Below are 23,223 nucleotides of genomic sequence, written 5' to 3'. Positions count from 1 at the left end.
TTTCTATTACATTGATCTTTGTGCTGTTTTTGTGCAAGTACCATACTGTCCTGATGATTACAGCTTTGTAACACAGCTTAAAGTCCAGAATTGTAATGCCTCCAGCTTTAGTTTTCTTTTTCAACATTACTTTGACTATTTGGAGTCTTTTGTGGTTCCATACTAATTTAGTATTGTTCTAGCTCTGTGAAGAATGCTGGTGTCATTTTGATAGGGATTGCACTGAATGTGTAGATTGTTTCAACATTTTAAACAATATTTGTTCTTCCATTCCCGAGCATGGATTGTTTTTCCATTTCTTTGTGTCTTCAATTTTTCATAAGCTTTGTATAGTTTTCAGAGTACAGATCTTTTACCTCTTTGGGTAGGTTTATTCCTGGGTACTTATGGTTTTTGGTGCGATTGTAAATGGGATTGATTCCTTGATATCTCTTTCTGCTGCTTCATTATCGGTATGTAGAAATGCAACTGATTTCTGCACATTGATTTTGTATCCCGTGACTTTGCTGAATTCACGGACCTAGCAGTCTTTCGGGTTTTCTATGTAGAGTATCAGGTCATCTGTGAAGAGTGAAAGTTTGACTTCTTCCCTGCCGATTTGCATGGTTTATATTTCTTTGTGTTGTCTGATTGCTGAGGCTAAGACTTCCAGCACTATGCTAAACAACAGTGGCGAGAGTGGACATGCCTGTCGTGTTCCTGACCTCAGGGGGAAAGCTCTCAGTGTTTCCCCATTGAGGATGATATGATCTGTGGGTCTTTCATGTATGGCTTTGATGACGTATTATTGATCAGATCTCTTGTGTTTGTTATGAACTATTTTCTGTATTCTGGTGTTTCAGGTTGGGCGCATAAATATTTACAATTATTATATCGTCTTATTGGTTTGCCCCCTTTATTATTATATAGTGTCCTTTTTTGTCCCCTATTACAGTCTTTGTTTTAAAGTCTGTTTTGTCTGATATAAATTTTGCTACTCTGGCTTTCTTTTGACCTCCATTTGCATGATAGATATTTTTCTTTCTCCCCACTTTCAATCTGCTGGTGTCTTTAGGTCTAAAATGAGTCCTTTGTAGGCAGCATATAGATGGGTCTTGTTTATTTCTTTTTATCCATTTTGTCACCCTATGTCTTTTGATTGGAGCATCTAGTCCATTTACATTCAAAGTAATTACTGATAGATATGTATTTATTGCCATTTTATTACTTGTTTTGTGGTTATTTCTGAAGATTTTCTCTGATCCTTTCTTGTTTTTCTGTCTTTCATAGTTTGCTGCTTGTCTTTAGTGATATATTTGCATTTTTTTCTTTACTCATTTATTAGTGGTTTTCGATTTGTGGTTATCAAGTCCAATGAGTATCCTTATGACCATTGCTTTAAATACTTCATCAGGCATGTTACTTATATCTGTTTTGCTTGGCCGTCTGGCTGTGGCCTTGTTTTCTTTCCTCATTTTGTCTATGTCTCTGTGCCTGTTTCTGTGTGTTAGGAAGTCAGCTATGCCTCCTGTTCTTGAGGGTAATGGCCTTACGAAAAAGAGGTCCCTGCAGTGCAGTGTCCCCTGTTCCCCAGGCCCTGGCGCTTCCGGGAGTGTCTCCAGTGTGTGCTGTGTGCACGCTCTTATGTCCTAGATACTTTATCCTTCAGGCCAGTTGTCTGCAGAGGCTTTCTTCGCCTGTTGTGTGCAGTGTTTGATGCATTTTAGGTGCTCTCTGGTGTGCTTGTGAAACGTGACCTGTTGCTGCCTCCACCAGAACAGAGGTTCTGGAAAACTCCCAGGTTGGGAGACCCAGCGTTGGCATGGGCTTGGGCCAGTCTTCTGGGGGAGGGGGCCTGCCACGTGGGACTGAGGCGCAGGTGGCTGGGGAAGGGTGGTTCTTCTGGAACGCGTGGTGGGGGACCCGGTGTAAGCAACTTAGGTGCTGAGTGTCGGGGTTGCACTACTCCCCGCAGGGGGCTTTGTGCTCATGTTGAGGGGCCGGGGAGGGAAATGGCACCTGCTAGTTCCTTTATTCCCAGAGAGGTCCCTCTGTGAATACTGGCGCTCTGAGACACGCTCCCAGATGAGCAACTAACCTCCCCACTGTGTGCCCCAGGCGCTCTTCCGATCACTGTTTCCCCGTGTATGTCCGCAGGCTGTTTGCCTGCCTTTTCTCCAGGAGCAGCCCAATGTCCTCTGAGCTGTCCCAGAGCCAGGCATGCTGACCTTTCAAACTCCAGGCTTTAAACCCCGCTGGTTGCAAGAACTCATGAAATTCGGGCCCTGTCTCTTTCCAAGCCAATTGCTATTGGGGTTCGATTTCCCCATGTGCTCCCCTGTGTGCTGGTCTGTCTCTCCTCCTTCTTCACGACTCCCTCCCCACCATCATGGCCATGATTTGTTTCTCTCCCAAGCCGCATCCCCACATTTCTATCTTTTTTGATGTGGCCTCTTCTCTAGTTGTGGATTTTTTTCTGCCAGTTTTCAGATCGACTCCTGGGGTATTTCTTTAGTTATCTAGTTGTATTCGTGGGACAAGGCAAGCCCAGGGGCCTCCTACTCTGCCACCATCTTTCCCTCCCACCTATCAAGTTCTTTTATCTTTTTGTTACCTCTTTTTTTCCCTTTACCTTTCCTGAAGAAATACTGACATAGCAAGGGAGGTTGTCAAGAAGAAAGACTTTATGTATTTATTTTTAAAATATTTTATTTTATTTTTTGAGAAAGAGAGAGGGTGCAAGCGAGTGAGGGGCAGAGAGAGAGAGAGAGAAAGAGAGAGAGAGAGAGAGAGAGAGAGAGAGAGAATGGGAGAGAGAGGGGGAAGAGAGAGAGAGAGAGAGAGAGAGAGAGAGAGAGAGAGAGAGAGAAGCAGGGCTTACCCTAAGCGGGGCTCGCACTCACAAACCGCGAGATCATGACCTGAGCCGAAGTCAGATACTTAACTGAGTGAGCCACCCAGATGCTCTAAAGATTTTATTTTTAAGTCATCTCTGCACCCACCATGGTGGAGCTCAAATCTACAACCCTGAGGTCAAGAGTTGCATGCTGTATTGACTGAGCCAGCCAGGTGCACCAAAAGACGTAATTTAAAAGGAATCCTGACGGATGTAGCAAATGTAGAAGGGGCGCGGAGGGGTGCACATGCCTCTGTGGCTCAGTGAGGGGTGTTTATGGGCGGCCCGAAGATGGTGTAACTTGAAAGCTTTTTTTTTTTCTTAACATCAACTGGGGAAACTATTCTTGTGCTTTATGTAAAAATAACAATGGGTCACATCCTTATTGTAGATTTTCTTTTTCCTGTCTTTTCTTTAAAAACAACAAGCATCCTTTTTTGCATCTTGAAAAGGGAACTCCTTTATTCAAATTCCAGCAATGCAGAATTCTTAAGGCATCTACAAGTAAGGCAAGACTGTGTATATTCACTCTTGCCTTTCTTTTTTCTCAGTCACTTTTAGTTTTTCTTAGTTTTCTTTTCAGTATTCCCAAATATTAAAATTCAGTCATTTGATTCACAGTTTTAAAGAATCGTGACCAAAGCCCAGTGAAATTTATTCTAGGAATGCAAAGTTGATTCAACATCTGATAATCAATTAATATAATAGAGCATATTAATAAAGGGCAAAACCTGTCCCATGATCGTCTTAGTAGAGGCAGAAAAACCATTTGACAAAGTCCAAAGACTCCTTCCTAATGCACGTATTCAACAAATTAGGAACGGAACGGAACTTGCTCAACCTGATGAAGGTCATATACAAAGCACAGCTAACGTCATATTTAAATGTGAAAGGTTGGATGTTGTGAATAATGCTGTGAAAATGGTGTACAGATGCCTCTTGACAACCTTGCTTTTCTTTCTGGTTTTATTTGCAGAGGGAAAGATCTAAAAAGGTGGACGACACAGTGAGCTCTGGAAAACGGGACTGGGGTGCAGGGTGAAGGTGGCATTTTGGCTTGTTATTTCATACACTTGATATTATAATTTTTTTTTACAGCAAGCTTTAGGTTCTGTTTACAACTGGTAAATTATGAAAGCACTAATTGTTATGCATTTGATTTGTTCTGTACTAAGAAATCGGCAGCCCCTTTACCAGAAATACCTTCACGTGTTTTGAAAGAATGTAGGTTGAGACTGAAGGAGAACCCCTCCAAGGACGTCTTTGAGGAGTGCACCAGGTGAGCACCGGTCCGGCCCTACACAGACTGAGACGGGGGGGGGGGGGGGGGGGGGGGGGGGGGGGGGGCTCCCAGGGGGCCTCCCTGCAGGAGACAAGTTCTTATTGGAGTACTTTCCAAAAGAAAATCGTCACTGTCACTAGGTAGAGCTAAACAAAGGGTGATAATCACACAGATGTAAATGACACACCGAAATGGGTCACATTGTGGAGAGCCAGTGTGCGCACAGGTTTTGTGGGCCCCTGGCCCTTCAGCTCAGCCTTCTAAAATGCTTGTGTCTGGGATGAAAAGACTGGCATAAAATGTTGTTTTCTAAAGACCTCGGCACTCGCTGAAAATTTCTTTTCTCTGGATGTTTGCAATGTGGACAGGAAAATTCTAAGTCAGAGCACTTTGAGTAAATCTGGCATCCTTCTGTACATAGGAAGAAAGAATGGTTTCTGGAGTGATCTGGCCTGAGACACGTGTGGTCCTTTGTACAGTTAGGCAGCATTCGGGTATCACTTACCCATTCATTCAACAGGTACTTGTTGAGTGCCGACTCTATGTCAGGGACTGTGTCCTTTTCCCAAGGCTGCCATAACAAAGTCCCACAAACTTAGGAGGCTTCGAACAACAGAACTTTATGCTCACAGTTCTGGAAGCTGCAAGTCTGAAGTCGTACTCTCTGCAGGGTCGTACTCTCTGCAGACTTGAGGAGAGGGCTCTTCCTCACCTCCTCTTGTTTCTGGCGGTGGCCAGGAGTCCTGATGTTTTGGGCCTGCACCCGCCGCATTTCAATCTCTGCTGTCACGTGGCCTTCTTCCCTTGGGTTTTTGTCCCTGTGTTTTCTCCTTTTCTAATGAGGACACCAGTCATATTGGACTAGGGCCCATCCTACTCCAGGGTGACCTCATCTTAACTAATTATATCTGCAACGACCCTATTTCCAGGTAAGATCAGTATACAGGTTCAAGGTTAGGACTTCAACATAGTTTTTGGGAGATGGATTCCAAGTCATGATAGTTTGCTTCTTTGGGTTGAAGTTATGGTAGAGGACAAACAGAATAAAATGCTGCTGACTTGAGTTTACATTCTTACATGCCCTAAGGAAATATACACTGTAGAGTCTTCACTTATTACTTATTTTTTGGAAGACATTTATTTAAGCACATACTATGTGCCTGTCATTGATCTAGTTTCCAGGAATAAAATGATGAGCAACAGTGAACTCCTAGGGAGCTTATAACCGAGTGGAGTAACCGAGACGTCGGTATTAGTTGCCAATTGCTGCTGTAACAAATTGCCACAATCTTGGTGGCCTAAAGCAACACACATTTATTTTCTTGCAGTTCTAGAGGCCAGAAGTCTGAAAGCAGTGTCACTGGGCAGAAATCAAGGTGTCAGCAGGGCCTTGATCCATTTGAGAATGTAGGGGAGAATCCATTTTCTTGTTTTTTTTCCAGCTTCTAGGAATACATTTCTTGGCTCATGGCCCCTTGCTCCACCTTCAAAACCAGCAGTACAGCGTTCTCAAGCTTCTCTCTGCTTCCATCTTCACAGAGCCTTTCTTACTCTGTGTGTCCAAATCGCCCTCAGTCTCCCTTTTACAAGGACACGCGTGATGGCATTTAGGGCCCACCCAGATAATCCAGGATCGTTTTCCCATCTCAAGCCCCTTAACTCAGTCACATTTGCAGAGTCCCTGTTGCCACGTAAGGTGACAGTCCCAGGTTCCAGGATTAGGACCCGGATGTGTTTCTGTCATTGTTGAGTCTCCCACAAGTGTAGGGCAGGTTGCCAGTGACCTGCCCTCTCCTAGTCTGTGGCCAAGAGAAGAGTGTCCACAAAGACTGCACCTAAAGGCTGAGGGGGAGGCCGAGGGAGCTGGACCAGGGTGTGGACACTAGGAAATGTGGAGGCGATCTTCATAGCCTCCAGAACAGCGCTCAGGTCTAAGGTTGTCTACAGCAGCCGTTTCGAACTTCCCCACCTCCTGACGCCATTACACTATTAAACACTTTTGTACATGTGGCTTATGTTTTTAAAAATAAAAAGACACAAGCATTCTCCTAGCCATCAGAGCAATGATATCCTATGTCTTATGCTTCTGGAAAACGCTCTGTGGAAATGAGACTTTTTTTTTTTTTCACGTGTATTTATTTATTTTGAGAGAGAGAGAGAACCAGTGGGGAAGGGGCAGGGAGACAGGGGGACAGAAGATCCGAGGCTCGCTGTGTGCTGACAGCAATGAGCCCAATACGGGCTCGAACTCACAAAGTGTGAGATCATGACCTGAGCCAGGTTTGGACGCTTAACTGACTGAGCCACCCAGGTACCCCTGAAAATGAAGTTTTTAAAAGGTACATGATGTCTTAGCATTACAACAAGTATAGTACAGTATAGTTTCCTTATTAACAACCGCCCGCCCGCCCCCGACTGACGAGGTCTCAGAATCCACAGAGATCCTCAGAACACATTTTGAGAATCACTGTGCTGTAACACTAATGAGTCCAAGAGCTTGTGAATAACCTCCTTTTACAAAATGAAGTGAAATCAAGTGGCTTCCTCAGATTTTTTTTTCTTTTAGAGAGAACACACGGCAGCCATGGAGAGAGGCAGAGGGAGAGAGAGGGAATCCCAAGCAGGCTCCACACTCAGCATGGAGCCCCGTGTGGGGCTTGATCCCATGACTGTAAGATCATGACCTGAGCTGAAGTCAAGGGTCAGACCTTCTCTAACGACCAGTAAAAATGCTGGAGCCCCTTCAGTTACTGGCCTGCTAGCAATTCCCCGTGACGACTATGATCTTTTCCCATTCGGACTTCTGCCTTTGCTTGGGAGACCCTCCCTTCTCCCTTCCTCAGGGTCACTCCTGTTCAGCTCAGACGCCACCTTCACAAAGTCTCCCTACACCTCCTTTCCCAGGAGAGCTGTTCCGAGCACACCAGGCACGGCTGTAACAACTCTGGTGGCACTCTTCTCCTCGTGGCACGCTATCTTACCAGTCTCCCTGTTTGAGTGGCCAGATTCTTCAGGGTAAGCCTAATCTAAAATTGTCCCTCCAGTGTCTTGCACACTGCTGACAATCTAGTCGTTAGATGCTTACTGACTAATGGGCTGTTTTATTTTATTATTATTATTTTTTTATTTATTTTTGGGACAGAGAGAGACAGAGCACGAACGGGGGAGGGGCAGAGAGAGAGGGAGACACAGAATCGGAAACAGGCTCCGGGCTCCGAGCCGTCAGCCCAGAGCCCCGCCCGACGCGGGGCTCGAACTCACGCGAGATCACGCGAGATCGTGACGTGAGCCGCAGTCGGCAGCTTAACCGACTGCGCCACCCAGGCGCCCCTTAAGTTTTTTTTTTTTTAATGTTTATTTATTTTTGGGACAGAGAGAGACAGAGCATGAACGGGGGAGGGGCAGAGAGAGAGGGAGACACAGAATCGGAAACAGGCTCCGGGCTCCGAGCCATCAGCCCAGAGCCCGACGCGGGGCTCGAACTCACGGACCGGACCGCGAGATCGTGACCTGGCTGAAGTCGGACGCTTAACCGACTGCGCCACCCAGGCGCCCCACTAATGGGCTGTTTTAAATGACAGACTATGGGGCTCCTGGGTGGCTCAGTCAGTTAAGTGTTTGACTTCGGCTCAGGTCATGGTCCCACAGTTTGCAACTTGAAGCCCCGCGTCGGGCTCTGTGCTGACAGCTCGGGGCCTGGAGCCTGCTTCCGATTCTGTGTCTCCCTCTCTCTCTGCCCCTCCCTTGCTCACGCTGTCTCTCAAAAATAAATAAACATTGAAAACAATTGTAAATGACAGACTACATTCTGTCCCTTATTGACTCTCCAAATAAGAATTTTATTACTTTGGGGCATCTGGGGGTCTGACTCTTGGTTTTAGCTCAGGTAATGTTCCAAGGGTTGTGGGATTGAGTCCCCTATAGGGCTCCACACCGAGCGTGGAGCCTGCTTAGGATTCTCTTTCTCCCTCTCCCTCTGCCCCTCTCCCCACTTGTGCTCTCTCTATCTCCAATTAAAAAAAAATTATTACTTCTGTAATAAAATTGTAAATAAAACTTTAGAAGCATGACTAATTGCACAAAAATTCAGGAAGTGTATAGCATAAAATAATTCATTGGATGCTTTAGTTTCAATGTTTAAAAAGGTGGTGTCACATATTAACATTTTCTGTCATATGACTATTATCATTTAGATATTCATTCTAATCTTATATACAAAATGTTTACATTCCCTGCTGAAGTACACGTTTGGGTGTATGCACATGTGTGCACTCCTGCACACACACACACACACACACACACACACACACATACCTTGAGTACATATACATAAAAAGAACCTTTGACTTTGGGAGGGTAAACCAATTTCATTTCTTCTGAATTCTTGCCTTCATATTTTTAGTGATAACATTAGAAACTAGTGTGGAATTCTATACTTGCAAAACTCAATATATTTAATTGTGTATAACGATTGACTTCTCATATCCAGTGTTCATGACTGCACTGAACGCAGCTGTTTTCCTGCTGTAATGCAGCGGATGTATAGAATTATATAAAATCTTTTTCTAGATTTGTTCATAACTATTTAAGTGGAGAACCATTTGAAGAATATCAAGAAAGTTCATATTTTTCTCGATTTCTACAGTGGAAATGGCTGGAAAGGTATGTTCTAATTTAGAATTCAACAAAAACAAGTAGTAACTTCTCAGAATGTGTACTGATAGATGTATACTTTCCCATCTGTCAAAATACTATTAGAAATCTTGGGCTGTATATGGTATTTTTATACAGAAATTATTAATATGTGTTATATAATTTCTTCTGATTTAGTTGACTCTGTTCTGCCTTTTTAAAATGGCCAGTTACGCCTGGGTGGCTCAGTCGGTTAAGCATACGACTTTGGCCCAGGTCATGATCTCACGGTTGGTGGGTTCGAGCCCCACGTCGGGCTCTGTGCTGACAGCTCAGAGCCTGGAGCCTGCTTCAGATTCTGTCTCCCTCTCTCTCTGCCCCTCCCCAGCTCACACTTGCTCTCTCTCTCTCTCTCTCTGTCAAAAATAAACAAAAATAATAATAATAATAATAGAATAAAATAAAATAAAATGGCCAGTTAGCCCTGTGGGTATAGTAGTTAGAAAATAAAACATATCCTGGATTCACAGAAGTATAAACCAGTGCACACTGGTTCAGTCTTGTGGTCTGAGCCCCGCTCAGCTTTGTACAAGCCATGTGGACTCAGTCAAAAGACCCGACCTTCATGAGCATCGGGTCCTTGTTCTGTAAAATAGAGGTAATTCTATAATCTACCCCCACGGGGCTGCTGAGGCCACCTGAAAAAGGTGTGTAAGATACTCAGCCGTGCTTGGTGTACAAAGTAAGTGTTCAAAAAGTGTTAGCTGCCACGAGTGTCACTGTTGTATTGATTGATTGTTTAAATTTCCAGTTCTACTTCATGTACACTTCTTTCGAGACGTTGAGTATGGACATCTCCTCTGAGGTTCTTTTCCCAGAGGATAGCTATCATTTTCCTCTGCAGCTTTCCGACCGGCCCGATTCATAAGTATTTCATAGTGTGGACTAGTTGCCGACCTGTCTTTAATTAGCAAGGATACTTGGACTGTTCCCTATGTATCTTCAGTGTATCCGGTAAATCTTCAATGTTGACGTGCGCATCTGCCTCTTAGTGTAGAAGGCTGTGTCAGCAGAGGGGACGGAGTCCCAGAGCACAGGCACCGTGCCCCAGGCACTTGTTTTGAACAGCATGCTTTCATAAATCAAGCAGGACAAGAGCTAGGTAGGCTTTTCTGTTTTAAAATAACAATGTGATGTGAGACCTGAAGCTTTTTGTTTTTTTAATTAATTAGGCAACCAATAACAAAGGACACATTTAGACATTACAGAGTTCTAGGAAAAGGCGGATTTGGGGAGGTAAGTAATGTGTGACTAACCATAAGCAATACTTCTAGAAAAGTAAGATAGCAAGGGAACGAAAAGACGTGCTTCAACTTTACCAATACCTTTATTTCCTCACCGTGTGTTTTGGGAATAATTTTAGCCAACCATGTGAGTTGAGATTGAACTTGGAACAAAAGGTGCTTTGCTACATGCTTTTAAAAAATTCGGAGATGTGGAAAGAAATGTGCTATCGTTGTGATTTTTTCTTTACTTCATGTTTCTTATAGAAGCTGTTTTCCTGTGTTTGATTGTCCGATGTTCAAGCTCAGTTTGTCCCGACTAAAAAGATGATTCTGTTTCCATATTGTGGAATTTCTGTTACTCTATTTCCATAATTTAGGACTAGCCTAAAAGCTCACTTAGTACAGGGTATATTATTAAATAGGCTTATTTATCTCAACTCTGTTTGGATGTGTATATGTGCCCCCACACCTACATCAAAAGATACTACACAACATCTAAATTTGGGGAAATCCTGAGGAAACTGTCCACAAGTTCATGAGACATGGTCTAGATGTAATGGCTCTCCCAGATAGAGACTATTGTGGGAGGTGGACACAGAATCACATGTAGTTCTGTTTCCGTAACTTAAAGAGGTGAATTTAATTGCCTCGCTATTGATCTGGAGTGGTCATATTCAGCTCAGGCATTTACAACTGCCCAGAACCAGGAGCTGTGTGTTTAGTCAGAAGCAAGTCACGCTGGCCACTTGTGATTTAAATCCTGCACACTCCCAAATTCCAATCGAAAGCCTAAACCAGACATACCAGAATTGCCTTAACGTGAATTAGGAAGCTGGCCTCGAGGCCTTGTGCTGCAAGTAAGACCTGTAGTTGGACGTGGTAAGAAACTGGTCCTCGTAGCCATTACGTCAGGAGAATCCATGGTACCGACCCTCTGATATGGTTCTGGAGACCTTTTAGAGTATTTTGAATGATCTCAACCAAAAATGCTTGCTGTCACCCTTTCGGGATAGATATTTCTGTAAGAAATCCACTCTGTCTTTCCGTACATCCTAGAGCAGGAAAATTTGCTCTCTTTAATTCATGCTATTCTGCTTTTCGTGATCTCCAAGTATAAAACTCAGATTTTGTCGGAGAACAGAGGGAAAGACATTTCAAGCACATGGATCTTGTGTTTACAACAGAATGTAGTTCTAACTGTAGCCATGTGTACATTTAAAAATGGACTCAGTGATAACATGTTTGCAGCTTTTAACTGTTGTGGAAGACTTGGTGTATTTATGATATTTATAGATTACTTTTTAACACATTTACTTGTGTTTCCAAACAAAAGATTGTGTGGATGAAAAAAATGTTGTGGTTTTTCACAGACTTGTTCTGAATGTGCTATTTGTTACATCAAGTCTGAGCGCAGCGGAGTGAATATCTGTTTCTATTCTGAATACCTGTCAGAGGGAGCACTGTGACCCTAATGCAGACAGCCTCAGTGCCTCTTTCATTTGAGGTAGAGAGAGAGAGGAGGAGGAGGAGGAGGGGGGGGGGGTGAGGGGGGGGAGGGGGAGGGGGGGCAAAGGAAGAAAGAGAAAGAATCCCAAGCTGATGTGGGGCTCCATCCCATGACCCTGGGATCACGACCTGAGATGAAATCAAGTCAGACACTCAGCCGACTGAGGCACCCAGATGCCCTGCCTCGGTGCCATTTAAATCCAGATTCCAATGGTGTATTTACTTTTTCCAAATGCTAATGCTTTTTCCGGTGGGTTTGGAAGGACAAACATTTTGGTCTTATCTCGTCAACTACAGTACGTTCATTTATGCTTGAGGTCCTCCGAAATGGATCTGTAGGGCTCTGGGGCAGAACGGGGGAAAGAGAATTGGCAGCGTCTGTGCGAGCACGGTTGTAGAGACAGCAGAGAGCTGTGGAGAGAGCGTATCTGTGAGAGATGGGCAGACTGGAGGTGAGTTCCTGTTCCATCGCTTCCAGCTGTGTGATCTTGGGCCCACCGTCCCCTTCTTACCCTTAAGAGGGAGATGATCCCTGCTTCCCTGGGTTGTTGTGAGCGGCAAATGAGCGTTCGTCTCCAGCCACAGTGCAGGGCCTGGCACGCTGACCTCTTCCTTCTCTCTCTTTGACTTGGCAGTTTCACTTAAAAGAATTATCGTAAGTTAACGATGGAGAGATATGCCGTGATTTGTGTGCCGTGTCTTAATGATTATATAAGGTTTGGAGTATTCATATAGTGGGAGAACATTTAATGATGAGAAGAGAGTCCCACTGTAAGATAAAAACAGTATAAAATATTACCTATTCTATAATATAAGGCCGGTTCCCCCTGCCAAAACTGAGGAGAACTCAGGACCCTATACAGCAAATGTGAATGATAGTCATCTTGGAATTTCAACGAGTTTTATCCTTATGCAGTTTTGTCCTTATTAATACTTTCTGTATTTTCCACGATGAACTTTATATTTTATTATCAAAATCATTTTATTGATGGATTAAAATGATGTGTCTTATATTTGCTTATAAGGTAATTGTGTTTGTGTATGTGTAGCATGTGCCTGTGTTGCATGCCTGGGGGCACATACGTGTCTGTGGTGTGCAGTAGGTGTGTGTGGTGTGTGTACATGTGTATATGTGTGTGTGTGGTTGTGGAGTAAGTGTGTACGGGGTGTGGGTATGTGTCTGTGGTGTGGGCATGTGTGTCTGGTGTGGACTGTGTGTGTGGAGTGTGTGTGTCTGTGGTGTGGACTGTGTGTATGTGTGGAGGGGTGTGTTGTGTGTGTGTGTCTGGTGTGGAATGGGTGTGGGTGTGGTGTAGAGGGTGTGTGTGTGTCTGCAGTGGGGGTGGGGTGGGGGTGTGTGTATGTGTCTTTGGAGTGTTGGTGTGGAGGGTGTGTGTGTGTGTGTGTGTGTGTGTAGGGGGGTGGGAGTCTGAGGAAACAGAGTAACCCTGAGCTGATAGCCAGAGGCTGGGGGTCAGGCACATGGGAGCTTATTATTCCCTCCTCTCCACTTTTGTAATTTTGGAAATTTTCTCATAATGTAAGGTTAAGTAGTATACAGATATTATTTTACAACTAAGTAGAATCAATGTATTAAAGATTATGAATTCTCTGAAATCTATTTTTTTATATTCTTGAACTTAAAAAAAAAAAAGATAGGCACCTGGGTGGCTCAGTCGGTTAAGCGTCAGACTTCGGTTCAGGTCATGAGCTCACAGTCAGTGAGTTCGAGCCCTGCTGTGGGCTCTGTGCTGATGGCTCAGAGTCTGGAGCCTGCTTCGGATTCTGCCTCTCCCTCTCTCTCTGCCTGTCCCCTGCTCATGCTCTGTCTCCCTCTCTCTCAAAAATAAACATTTAAAAAGAAAAGAAAAATGAATGTATTTAGTTTCAAAAGGTGTTGCTCTTGCAAGAAAACTGAAAGACCCAGGAGGACCCTTGAGTCAAGCGGCTGCCGCGATCACACATGAGGAGTCCCTTGTAGCCGCGCCACCCCCCCCACCGCACCCGCCCCCCCCCCCCCCCCCGCCCCGAGTTCCAGGAGCACAGCCTCCCGCTCCGCTCACTGGGTTGTGTCTGAGGAAGCTGGGGGAGGAGGGAGGAGCCTGCTCTAAGCCCTCACGTGTCTGAGAGTGGAGTGGCCTTGGTCCATCACATGCTCTGGGCCGGAGGAATTGACATGGAGAGGACAGGGTTTGGTGGTGGTGTTGGTGGTTGGCAGCCTAGAGACGTCAGGTACGTACAAAGCTTGTGGTTTCTTCTTTTGGACTAGGTCTGTGCCTGTCAAGTGCGAGCTACAGGAAAAATGTACGCCTGTAAGAAGCTAGCAAAGAAAAGAATAAAGAGGAGGAAAGGTGAAGCAATGGCTCTAAATGAGAAGAGGATGCTGGAAAAAGTGAATAGCAGATTTGTAGTAAGTATCTTGCCTTAGTCTTCCCTGTACGCGGTGTCCTGAGTCCCACCTTCCTGAGCGCACCTGCTGCTGGACTCGCCCACTCTCCACCCTGGGGTTCGCCCACTCTCCACCCTGCGGCGTGCCCACTTTCCGGTCCGGGCTCGCCTACTCCTCCATCCCCGGCTCGAAAACTCCGCAGCCGGGGCTCACCCGCGCTTCCAGGCTCAGCGTGTGCTGGGAACCTGGGAACGTGCCAGGGATAGCCTCTTTCGTCTTAGTGGCAGCCCTCTTCTTTCCAATTCACTTCTTTTTTTTTTTTTTTTAATATATGAAATTTATTGTCAAATTGGTTTCCATACAACACCCAGTGCTCATCCCAAAAGGTGCCCTCCTCAGTACCCATCACCCACCCTCCCCTCCCTCCCACCCCCCATCAACCCTCAGTTTGTTCTCAGTTTTTAACAGTCTCTTATGCTTTGGCTCTCTCCCACTCTAACCTTTTTTTTTTTTTTCCTTCCCCTCCCCCATGGGTTTCTGTTAAGTTTCCCAGGATCCACATAAGAGTGAAACCATATGGTATCTGTCTTTCTCTGAATGGCTTATTTCACTCAGCATAACACTCTCCAGTTCCATCCACGTTGCTACAAAGGGCCATATTTCATTCTTTCTCATTGCCACGTAGTACTCCATTGTGTATATAAACCACAATTTCTTTATCCATTCATCCGTTGCTGGACATTTAGGCTCTTTCCATAATTTGGCTATTGTTGAGAGTGCTGCTATAAACATTGGGGTACAAGTGCCCCTATGCATCAGTACTCCTGTATCCCTTGGGTAAATTCCTAGCAGTGCTATTGCTGGGTCATAGGATAGGTCTATTTTTAATTTTCTGAGGAACCTCCACACTGCTTTCCAGAGCGGCTGCACCAATTTGCATTCCCACCAACAGTGCAAGAGGGTTCCCATTTCTCCACGGCCTCTCCAGCATCTATAGTCTCCTGATTGGTTCATTTTGGCCACTCTGACTGGCGTGAGGTGATATCTGAGTGTGGTTTTGATTTGTATTTCCCTGATAAGGAGCGACGTTGAACATCTTTTCATGTGCCTGTTGGCCATCCGCTTTCCAATTCACTTCTTACTGGGCACAAACGTAAATGAGTGGGGATCCCACTTCCAACTTCCGACCTGCTATAAATCTGTAGCTGTCCACCACTGCCTGACCTGTGGTTCCGCTCCACACCCAGCAGTGTGCTCTTAACCAGTGAGGGCCCTCCTCTCCCTGCGGGGCAGACAGCCTTACCCTCTGGCCTTTCAGCCACTCTGACTCCTAGTCCTGAAAGGCACTGCCTCTGGTCCTTCTCTTCTCAGTGGCCTCTTTCTGACACTTGGCGAATGTATTACTGGCCCTCTATCAGCACATTCCAACTGTATGGAGCCTCAAATTCCACCTTCACTGTTTCAGGCAAGGATTGGACTTGTGGGGCTAGGGTGAACCTTGGGACCCTTCCAGGCCCTAGGCTGTGCGTGAGGTGGTGTGGTTTTCACCGCCAAACCTGACTTCTTCACCCCATCACCTATCTCCTGTAGCAGCTACGGCGACAGGAGGGTCTGCCTGAAGCGGGGAGAGGAAGGTACTTTATGAAAGAATTTGTAGTGTTACACCTACTTTGTCCCGGTCATTCATGTCTCAGTACTGAGGTTCGCCGATTTGTGGTAGGGAACAAATGTTCCAGAACAGGGGCCTGCACAGCCATCATGTACGTCTCCGTGTATGATAGGTCACTTCTGCACCCATGACACAAAAATCTTTCATAAAATCAGCTCATCTGGGAGATTCTTTAAATATATTTGTATAACTACCTTGAAACATGGAAATCCATAATCTAGCTTTTTGAAAGGAACATAAACGGTATCTATGGTTTATTCTATTAAAATGAAATATTTTAGTTTCTATATTCTTGGCCTCTCCCAAGGAACCTGGAAGTAACTTCCTTCATCCTTTTTTTCCCCAACTGAAGGATAATTGACATAATAATATCCTATCCGTTTCAAGTGCACATCATAGTGATTTGATATTTTTCTACATTGTGAAACGATTCTCATGATAAGCCTAGTTGCCATATCAAAGTTATTACAAGTTATTAAAAAGTTACAAATATTGACTGTATTCCCTACGCTGTACATCACATCTCCTTGACTTATTTGCTCCATAACCGAAGTTAGTACCTCTTAATCCACTTCACCTATTTTCTGACCCCCAACCCCTCCCTACTCTTGTAACAAGCCTGTTTAGTGTTGGAGTCAGTTTCTGTTTTGTTGTTTCTGTTTTGTTTTGTTGTGAGTGTGTTTTGCTTTTTAGATTCCACATACGAGTGAAGCCATGTGGTGTCTTTCTCTGACTGACTTGTTTTGCTTAGCATTGTCCTTTCTAGGTCCATCCACGTTGCCACAAATGGCAAGATTCCATCCTTTCTTATGGCTGAGCAATATTCATTCTCCTGTATACACATCACGTCATCTTTATCCATTTGTCATCTATCAGTGGCCGCTTAGGTTGCTTCCATATCTTGGCTATTATGACTAATGCCACAGTCAACAGAAGGGTGCAGATACCTCTTTGGATTGGTGTTTTCATTTTCTCCAGATAAATACCTAGAAGTGGAATTGCTGGATCACATGGTGTTTCTATTCTTAATTTTTTGAGGAATCTCCATACTGTTTTGCACAGTGGCTGCACCAACTTACATTTCCACCAACAGTTGTACAAGGGTTCCTTTTTCTGCACATCTTCACCAACCCTTGTTTCTTGTCTTTTGATTCTAGTCATACTGATAGGTGTGAAATGCTATCTCGTGGTGGTTTTGATGTGCATTCCCCTAATGGTTAGTGATGATGAGCATCTTTTTATGTGCCTGGTAGCCATCTGTATGTATATGTATGTATGTACATTTGGAAAAATATCTGGGGTGCCTGGGTGGCTCAATCAGTTAAGCGTCTGACTCTCAGTTTCAGCTCAGGTCATGATCTTATGGTTTCATAAGTTCGAGCCCTGTGTCAGGCTCTGTGTCGACAGTGCAGAGCCTGCTTGGGATTCTCTCTCTCTCTCTCCCTCCCTCTCTCTCTGCCCCTCCCCTGCTCACACTGTATCCGTCTCTCTCAACATAAATAAACAAAAAAACCACAAAAATATCTGTTCAAGTTCTCTGCTCATTTTCTCATCAGGTTTTTTTTTTTTTAACATATTTGTATAATTTAGAAAATATATTTTGATATTATCTCCTTATCTGATATATGATTTGTAAATATCTTCCGTTCAGTAGGTTGCCTTTTTGTTTTGTTGATGGTTTCCTTCGCTGTGCAAAAGCTTTTTAGTTTACTAAAATCCCATTGTTTATTTTAGCTTTTGTTACTCAGGAGACTGGTCTGAAAAAACATTCCTAAGACTGATGCCAAAGAGCTTACTTCCTGTGGTTTCTTCTAGGGGTTCTGTGGTTTTGGTTCTTACATTCAAGTCTTTAATCCATTTTTAAGCATTTTATTTTTTTTAATGTTTATTTATATTTAGTTTTTAGAGAGACGGGGGGTCGGGGGACATAGAGAGGGAGAGAAGACCCATGCATGTGAGCAGGGGAAGGGCAGAGAGAGAGGGAGAGAGAGAATCCCAAGCAGGCTCTGTGCTGTCAGCACAGAGCCTGATGTGGGGCTCGATCCCATGAACTGTTGAGATCATGACCTGAGCCAAAATCAAGAGTCAGACTCTTAACCAACTGAGCCACCCAGGCACCCCTCAAGTCTTTAATCCATTTTGAGTTAATTTTCGTGTATGGTAAAATGTAGTGGCCAGCTTTATTCTTCTGCATGTAGCTGTCCAGTTTTTCCAACACTATTTATTGAACAGGCTGTCTTTTCCTGGTTGTATATTCTTGCCTCCTTTGTCATAAATTAATTGATCTTATATGCATGTGTTTATCTCTGGGCTCTCTATTCTATTCCACTGATGTATGTGTCTGTTTTTATGCCAATGCCATACTCTTTTGATTACTACAGCTTTGTAGTATAGTTTGAAATCAGGGAGCATGATGCCTCCAGCTTTGTTCTTCTTTCTCAAGATTGTTTTCGCTTTTCAGAGTCTTGTGTTGTTTCATACAAATTTTAGGATTGTTTGTTCTAGTTCTGTGAAAAGAGCTATTGGTATTTCTTTAATGTTTATTTTGAGAGAGAGAATGAGAGGGAGAGAGCAAGTGAGTGTGTGAGTGGGAGAGGAGAGAGAGAGAGAGAGAGAGAGAGAGAGAGAGAGAGAGAGAGAATCCCAAGCAGACCTCATGCTGTCAGTGCAGAGCCCAAAGTGGGGCTCAAACCCATGAACCATAAGATCATGACCTGAGTCAAGATCGAGAGTCAGATGCTTAATTGACTGAGCCACACAAGCACCCCAGAACTATTGGTATTTTGATAGGGATTGCATTGAATCTGTAGATTGTTTTGGGTACTGTGGGCATTTGAACAATATTAATTCTTCTAATCCATGAGGATGGAATATCTTTCCACTTATTTTTGTCTTCAGTTTGTTTCATCAATGCCTTATAGTTTTGAGAGTACAGGTCTTTCACCTCCTTGGTTAAATTTATTCCTAGGTATCTTATTCTTTTGATAAAACTGTAAATGGGATGGTTTTCTTAGTTTCTGTTTCTGATATCTTATTATTAGTGTATAAAACTGCAACCTGTTTCTGTATGTTAATTTTGTACTCTCCGATGTTACTGATACCATTGATTAGTTCTAATAGCTTTTTGGTGAAGTCTGTAAGGTTTTCAATGTGTACTATCATGTCGTCTGCAAATAGTGAGTTTTACTGCTTCCAATTTGAGTGCCTTTTATTTCTTTTTCTTGCCTAATTGCTATGGCTAGGACTTCCAGTACTATGTTGATAAAAGTGATAAGAGTGGGTATCTCTGTCTTGTTCCTGATATTAGAAGAAAAGCTTTCAGCTTTTTATCATTGAGTATAGTATTAGCTGTGGGTTTGTCATATATGGCCTTTATTATGTTAAGGTATGTTCCTTCTATACCCACTTTATTGAGAGTTTTTTAAATCATAAATAGATATTGAATTTTGTCAAATGTTTTTTCTGCATCTATTGAGATAATCATATGATACTTATCCTTCATTTTGTTAATGTGGTGTATCACCTTGATGTATTCGTGGGTATTGAACCATCCTCGCATCCCTGGAATAAATCCCACTCGATTGTGGTGTATGATCCTTTTCATGTGTTGTTGAGTTTGGTTTAGTAATATTTTGTTGAGGATTTTTACATCTATGTTCATCAGGGTTATTGGCCTGTAATTCTCTCTCTCTCTCTCTCTCTCTCTCTCTTCTCTCTCTTGTAGTGTTTTTATCTGGTTTCAGGGTGTTTTTATCTGGTATCAGAATCAGGGTGATTCTGGCCTTATAAAATGAATTTGGAAATCTTCATTCCTCTTCAATTTTTGGAAAAATTTGAGAATAGGTACTAAGTCTTCTTTAAATGTTTGGTAGAATTCACCTGTGAAGCCATGTGATCCTGGACTTTTTGTTTTTTATAGGAGTTTTTAAATTACTGCCTCAATTTCAATGCTTGTAATTGGTCTGTTCATATTTTCTATTTTTGTGTGATTCAGTCCTGAAAAGTTGGGTTTCTGGGAACGTATCCATTTCTTCTAGGCTGCCCAATACGTTGGTGTGTAATTATTCATATTAATCTTTTATGATTCTTTGTATTTCTGTGGTGTCAGTTGTAACTTCTCTTTCATTTCTGAGTTTAAAAGAGATAATGTATTTGTTTATTAATGACAAGTCTGGCTAGAAGTTTATTGATTTTGTTTTTTCAAAGAACCAAGTTTTAGTTTCATTGATCTTTTCTATTGTTTTTTTTAACTCTCCATTTCATTTATTTCCACTCTGATATTTATTAATTTCTTCCTTCTACCAACTTTGAGCTTTGTTCTTTTTCTAGTTCCTTTAGATATAAAGTAACATTTTTTACTCCCTGCTTACAGTTGATCAGTGGAACCTGACCTGTACCTGTCACTCATTTCCTCCTGCTTCCCACTGCCCACCGTGACTGGCCCACGATATGATTATGTATGATGAAAGCCTAACACTTTCTATATAACTTATTGTGTATCTAGCCAACCACAAATAGTTAGAAAATAAAAAAAAATTAATTGATACCATTTATAATAGCATCAATAAATATCAAAATCTAGGCAAAAATTTAATGAAAATATGCAAGGCTTCTAAACTGAGAGCTAGAAATGCTATTACAAGAAATTGAAGAAGACCAAATAATGTTCATGGATCAGAACATTCATATGAATCAACATATAAAGATATTGCTTCTCCCAAATTGATATATAGATTAAATGAATTAAATGCAGTCCTAATCAAAATCCAGCAGGGTGTGTGTGTGTGTGTGTGTGTGTGTGTGCGTGCGTGCACGCGTGCACGCAAATTGACCTACATACCAACAGAGAAGTGGGCAAAAAACCTGGACAGGTACTTCACACAAGAGGTTCCAAATGGATAAGTATATGAAAAACTATGAGAAGTGTCTCCTTTATTTGTATGTACAGAGAAATGCACATTAAAACCACAGTAAGAGGGGCGCCTGGGTGGCGCAGTCGGTTAAGCGTCCGACTTCAGCCAGGTCACGATCTCGCGGTCCGTGAGTTCGAGCCCCGCGTCAGGCTCTGGGCTGGTGGCTCGGAGCCTGGAGCCTGTTTCCGATTCTGTGTCTCCCTCTCTCTCTGCCCCTCCCCCGTTCATGCTCTGTCTCTCTCTGTCCCAAAAATAAATAAAAAACATTGAAAAAAAAAATTAAAAAAAAAAAAAAAAAGAGGTTCCAAATGGATAAGTATATGAAAAACTATGAGAAGTGTCTCCTTTATTTGTATGTACAGAGAAATGCACATTAAAACCACAGTAAGAGGGGCGCCTGGGTGGCGCAGTCGGTTAAGCGTCCGACTTCAGCCAGGTCACGATCTCGCGGTCCGTGAGTTCGAGCCCCGCGTCAGGCTCTGGGCTGATGGCTCGGAGCCTGGAGCCTGTTTCCGATTCTATGTCTCCCTCTCTCTCTGCCCCTCCCCCGTTCATGCTCTGTCTCTCTCTGTCCCAAAAATAAATAAAAAACGTTGAAAAAAAAAATTAAAAAAAAAAAAAAAACCACAGTAAGAGACAACTATGCCTCCACCAGCATTGACTGACGGCACAAAATGTTGGAAGGATGTGCAGCAGCAAGACCCCTCTTGCACTACTGTGGAGAGTGTCTTTAACTTGTATGCTAAACGTGGGTGTTCTACAAGTATGGACTATCAGTGCTCAATGATTAGAGAGCATAGCTTTGATAAATCATAGTCCCAAGTGTCTTTGAAGCTTTGCCACCTACCCACTTAGCCACAGAAGGTTCTGTCCTTGCAGTACAGAACTGTTGTAAAGTCCTTTATAGGTACATGCCTGAGAAACGCCAGATGCATGATAGGCATTTTCCTGAAGCATATAGTATTTGGGTTTTCTAATTATAAATCTAACATGGGTTATTTGAATAATGTTAGCAAATAGAGTAAATCACCAATGAATGTGCAGGTTTTTGTGCTTTGTTTTTTATGTTGCTGTTGTCCTTAGGTTAGTTTGTCTTATACTTATGAGACCAAAGACTCCTTGTACTTGGTGCTGACCATTATGAATGGAGGGGACCTAAAGTATCACATTTACAACCTGGGCAGCCCTGGCTTTGATGAGCAGAGAGCGATCTTCTATGCGGCCGAACTGTGCTGTGGCTTGGAGGACTTACAGAAAGAAAGAATTGTGTACAGGTAAGAACAGAACGAACTCCTGGGCCTGAGAGCCCAAGACTCCCACCCGGCTACTGCTGACCCCTCACGAGCCTGGGCACAAGGGCTATGGGGCCCCTTGGTGGCCATTTGTAGGGTGTGGTCACTCACACCGTAGGAAATGGGGTCAGTCGGTGGGGGACCTTGGTTTTCTTTTCAGTTCTCTTCCATCTCTAGTAGGTTGGTTTTATTTGTTACGTTGATGAAATGTAGGCAGTTTTGCTCATGTAAGAAGAGCCCATTTCCCAGATTCTTAGGCATCTTGAGAGCTCTATTTAAGGTTGTAGACTATGTTCCAACAAAATAGCGTACAATTAAATGCCTCAATATTTTAATATCTTGTGCCTTAGAATTCAGTAAAGAAAATTAAGTTTAATTTAATAGGTAGAATTAAATTAGTATGATCGAATATTTAGTTTTAGGGAAAGCAGTCCTTCCTTCCACCTTTAGGTGTGGAGCTCACGGGCTCTGACACCCTTCTCTACCCCTCCCTGCACAGCCCGTCCCTTCGCCTCTGTGTGGCAGTGCACCTCTATGTGGAGACCATTCCCTACAGGAGTTTCTCACCGTGTCCTTTTCCTGAAATTTCCAAGGGCTCTGTGTATCCCCTGCCTTCACCTTCCCCATACAGTTAGTCGTGAAATCACCCCTGAATGTTTCCCAGATTATTCGTTAGGGTCACTGGCTTAGTTTGGGTCTTCCGTAGGTTACCTGGCAGGCAGACACTTGAATGGTCTCCCTAATGCCAGTCTTGCCCCAGTGCCTCCTCCGTGAGACCAGTGACAGGCCTTCCTGTGATGTGGATCTGATCCTGTCATGCTGTCCCTAGCTTGGACCCCTGTGGGCCTGGCTCCCCTGACCCTGTGTGACGCCTGTGTGATGCCGCTCCTCACTGACTGCTCCAACCCAGTGTCCTGCTGCTCCCCGAATGGGGACTCCCTGCCTTCATGCTGGGCACATATTTGCAGCTCACACTCTTCTCAAGCGTCCTCAGGGCTTCATACCTTTGCACATGTGGTCTGCTTGTCGGACTCTTTTTTTCACTGTGGCCCTTCTTCCTTCACTCTGAGACACTGCTGCTCATTGTCCCAGAGTTAGCATGGCAGTGTCCCCTCCCCCTGCCCCCGAGAATGTGGCCCCGAAGAACTGTGCTGAATGGAACAACAAAGCCTGGATGACAGCATATCTGTTTACGACATGGTTTACCAAATATCTTAAGCCGACTGTTCAGACCTACAGTTCAGAAAAAAAGATTCCTCTCAAAGTAATACTGCTCATTGACATTGTACCCAGTCACCCAAGAGCTCTGGTGATGTATAGCAAGGTTAATGTTGTTTTCATGCCTGCTGATACAACATCCATTCTGCAGCCCATGGAGC

At 43.6% G+C, this 23,223-nt stretch overlaps 1 protein-coding gene across 7 annotated transcripts in view; it reads left to right on the top strand.

Annotated features, from left to right (window-relative positions):
* Nucleotides 1–23,223, top strand: part of GRK4 (G protein-coupled receptor kinase 4) — a 96,287-nt gene that overhangs the window by 41,663 nt on the left and 31,401 nt on the right. For 3 of the 7 annotated variants that reach the window (XM_058719653.1, XM_058719650.1, XM_058719648.1), the window contains 6 exons: nt 3,852–3,881; nt 4,051–4,154; nt 8,727–8,819; nt 10,022–10,085; nt 13,851–13,991; nt 21,636–21,826. In XM_058719653.1, the coding sequence (XP_058575636.1) occupies nt 3,852–3,881; nt 4,051–4,154; nt 8,727–8,819; nt 10,022–10,085; nt 13,851–13,991; nt 21,636–21,826 (623 nt within the window). Of the gene's footprint in view, nt 1–3,851; nt 3,882–4,050; nt 4,155–8,726; nt 8,820–10,021; nt 10,086–13,850; nt 13,992–21,635; nt 21,827–23,223 lie in introns of those variants that run through there. The other 4 variants (XM_058719651.1, XM_058719649.1, XM_058719655.1 and 1 more) reach the window with 4 other exon arrangements.

This window comes from Neofelis nebulosa, chromosome 3 (genome assembly GCF_028018385.1).
Source record: "Neofelis nebulosa isolate mNeoNeb1 chromosome 3, mNeoNeb1.pri, whole genome shotgun sequence".
Lineage (NCBI taxonomy): Eukaryota > Metazoa > Chordata > Mammalia > Carnivora > Felidae > Neofelis > Neofelis nebulosa.
This window is presented reverse-complemented; position numbering and strand designations above follow the sequence as displayed.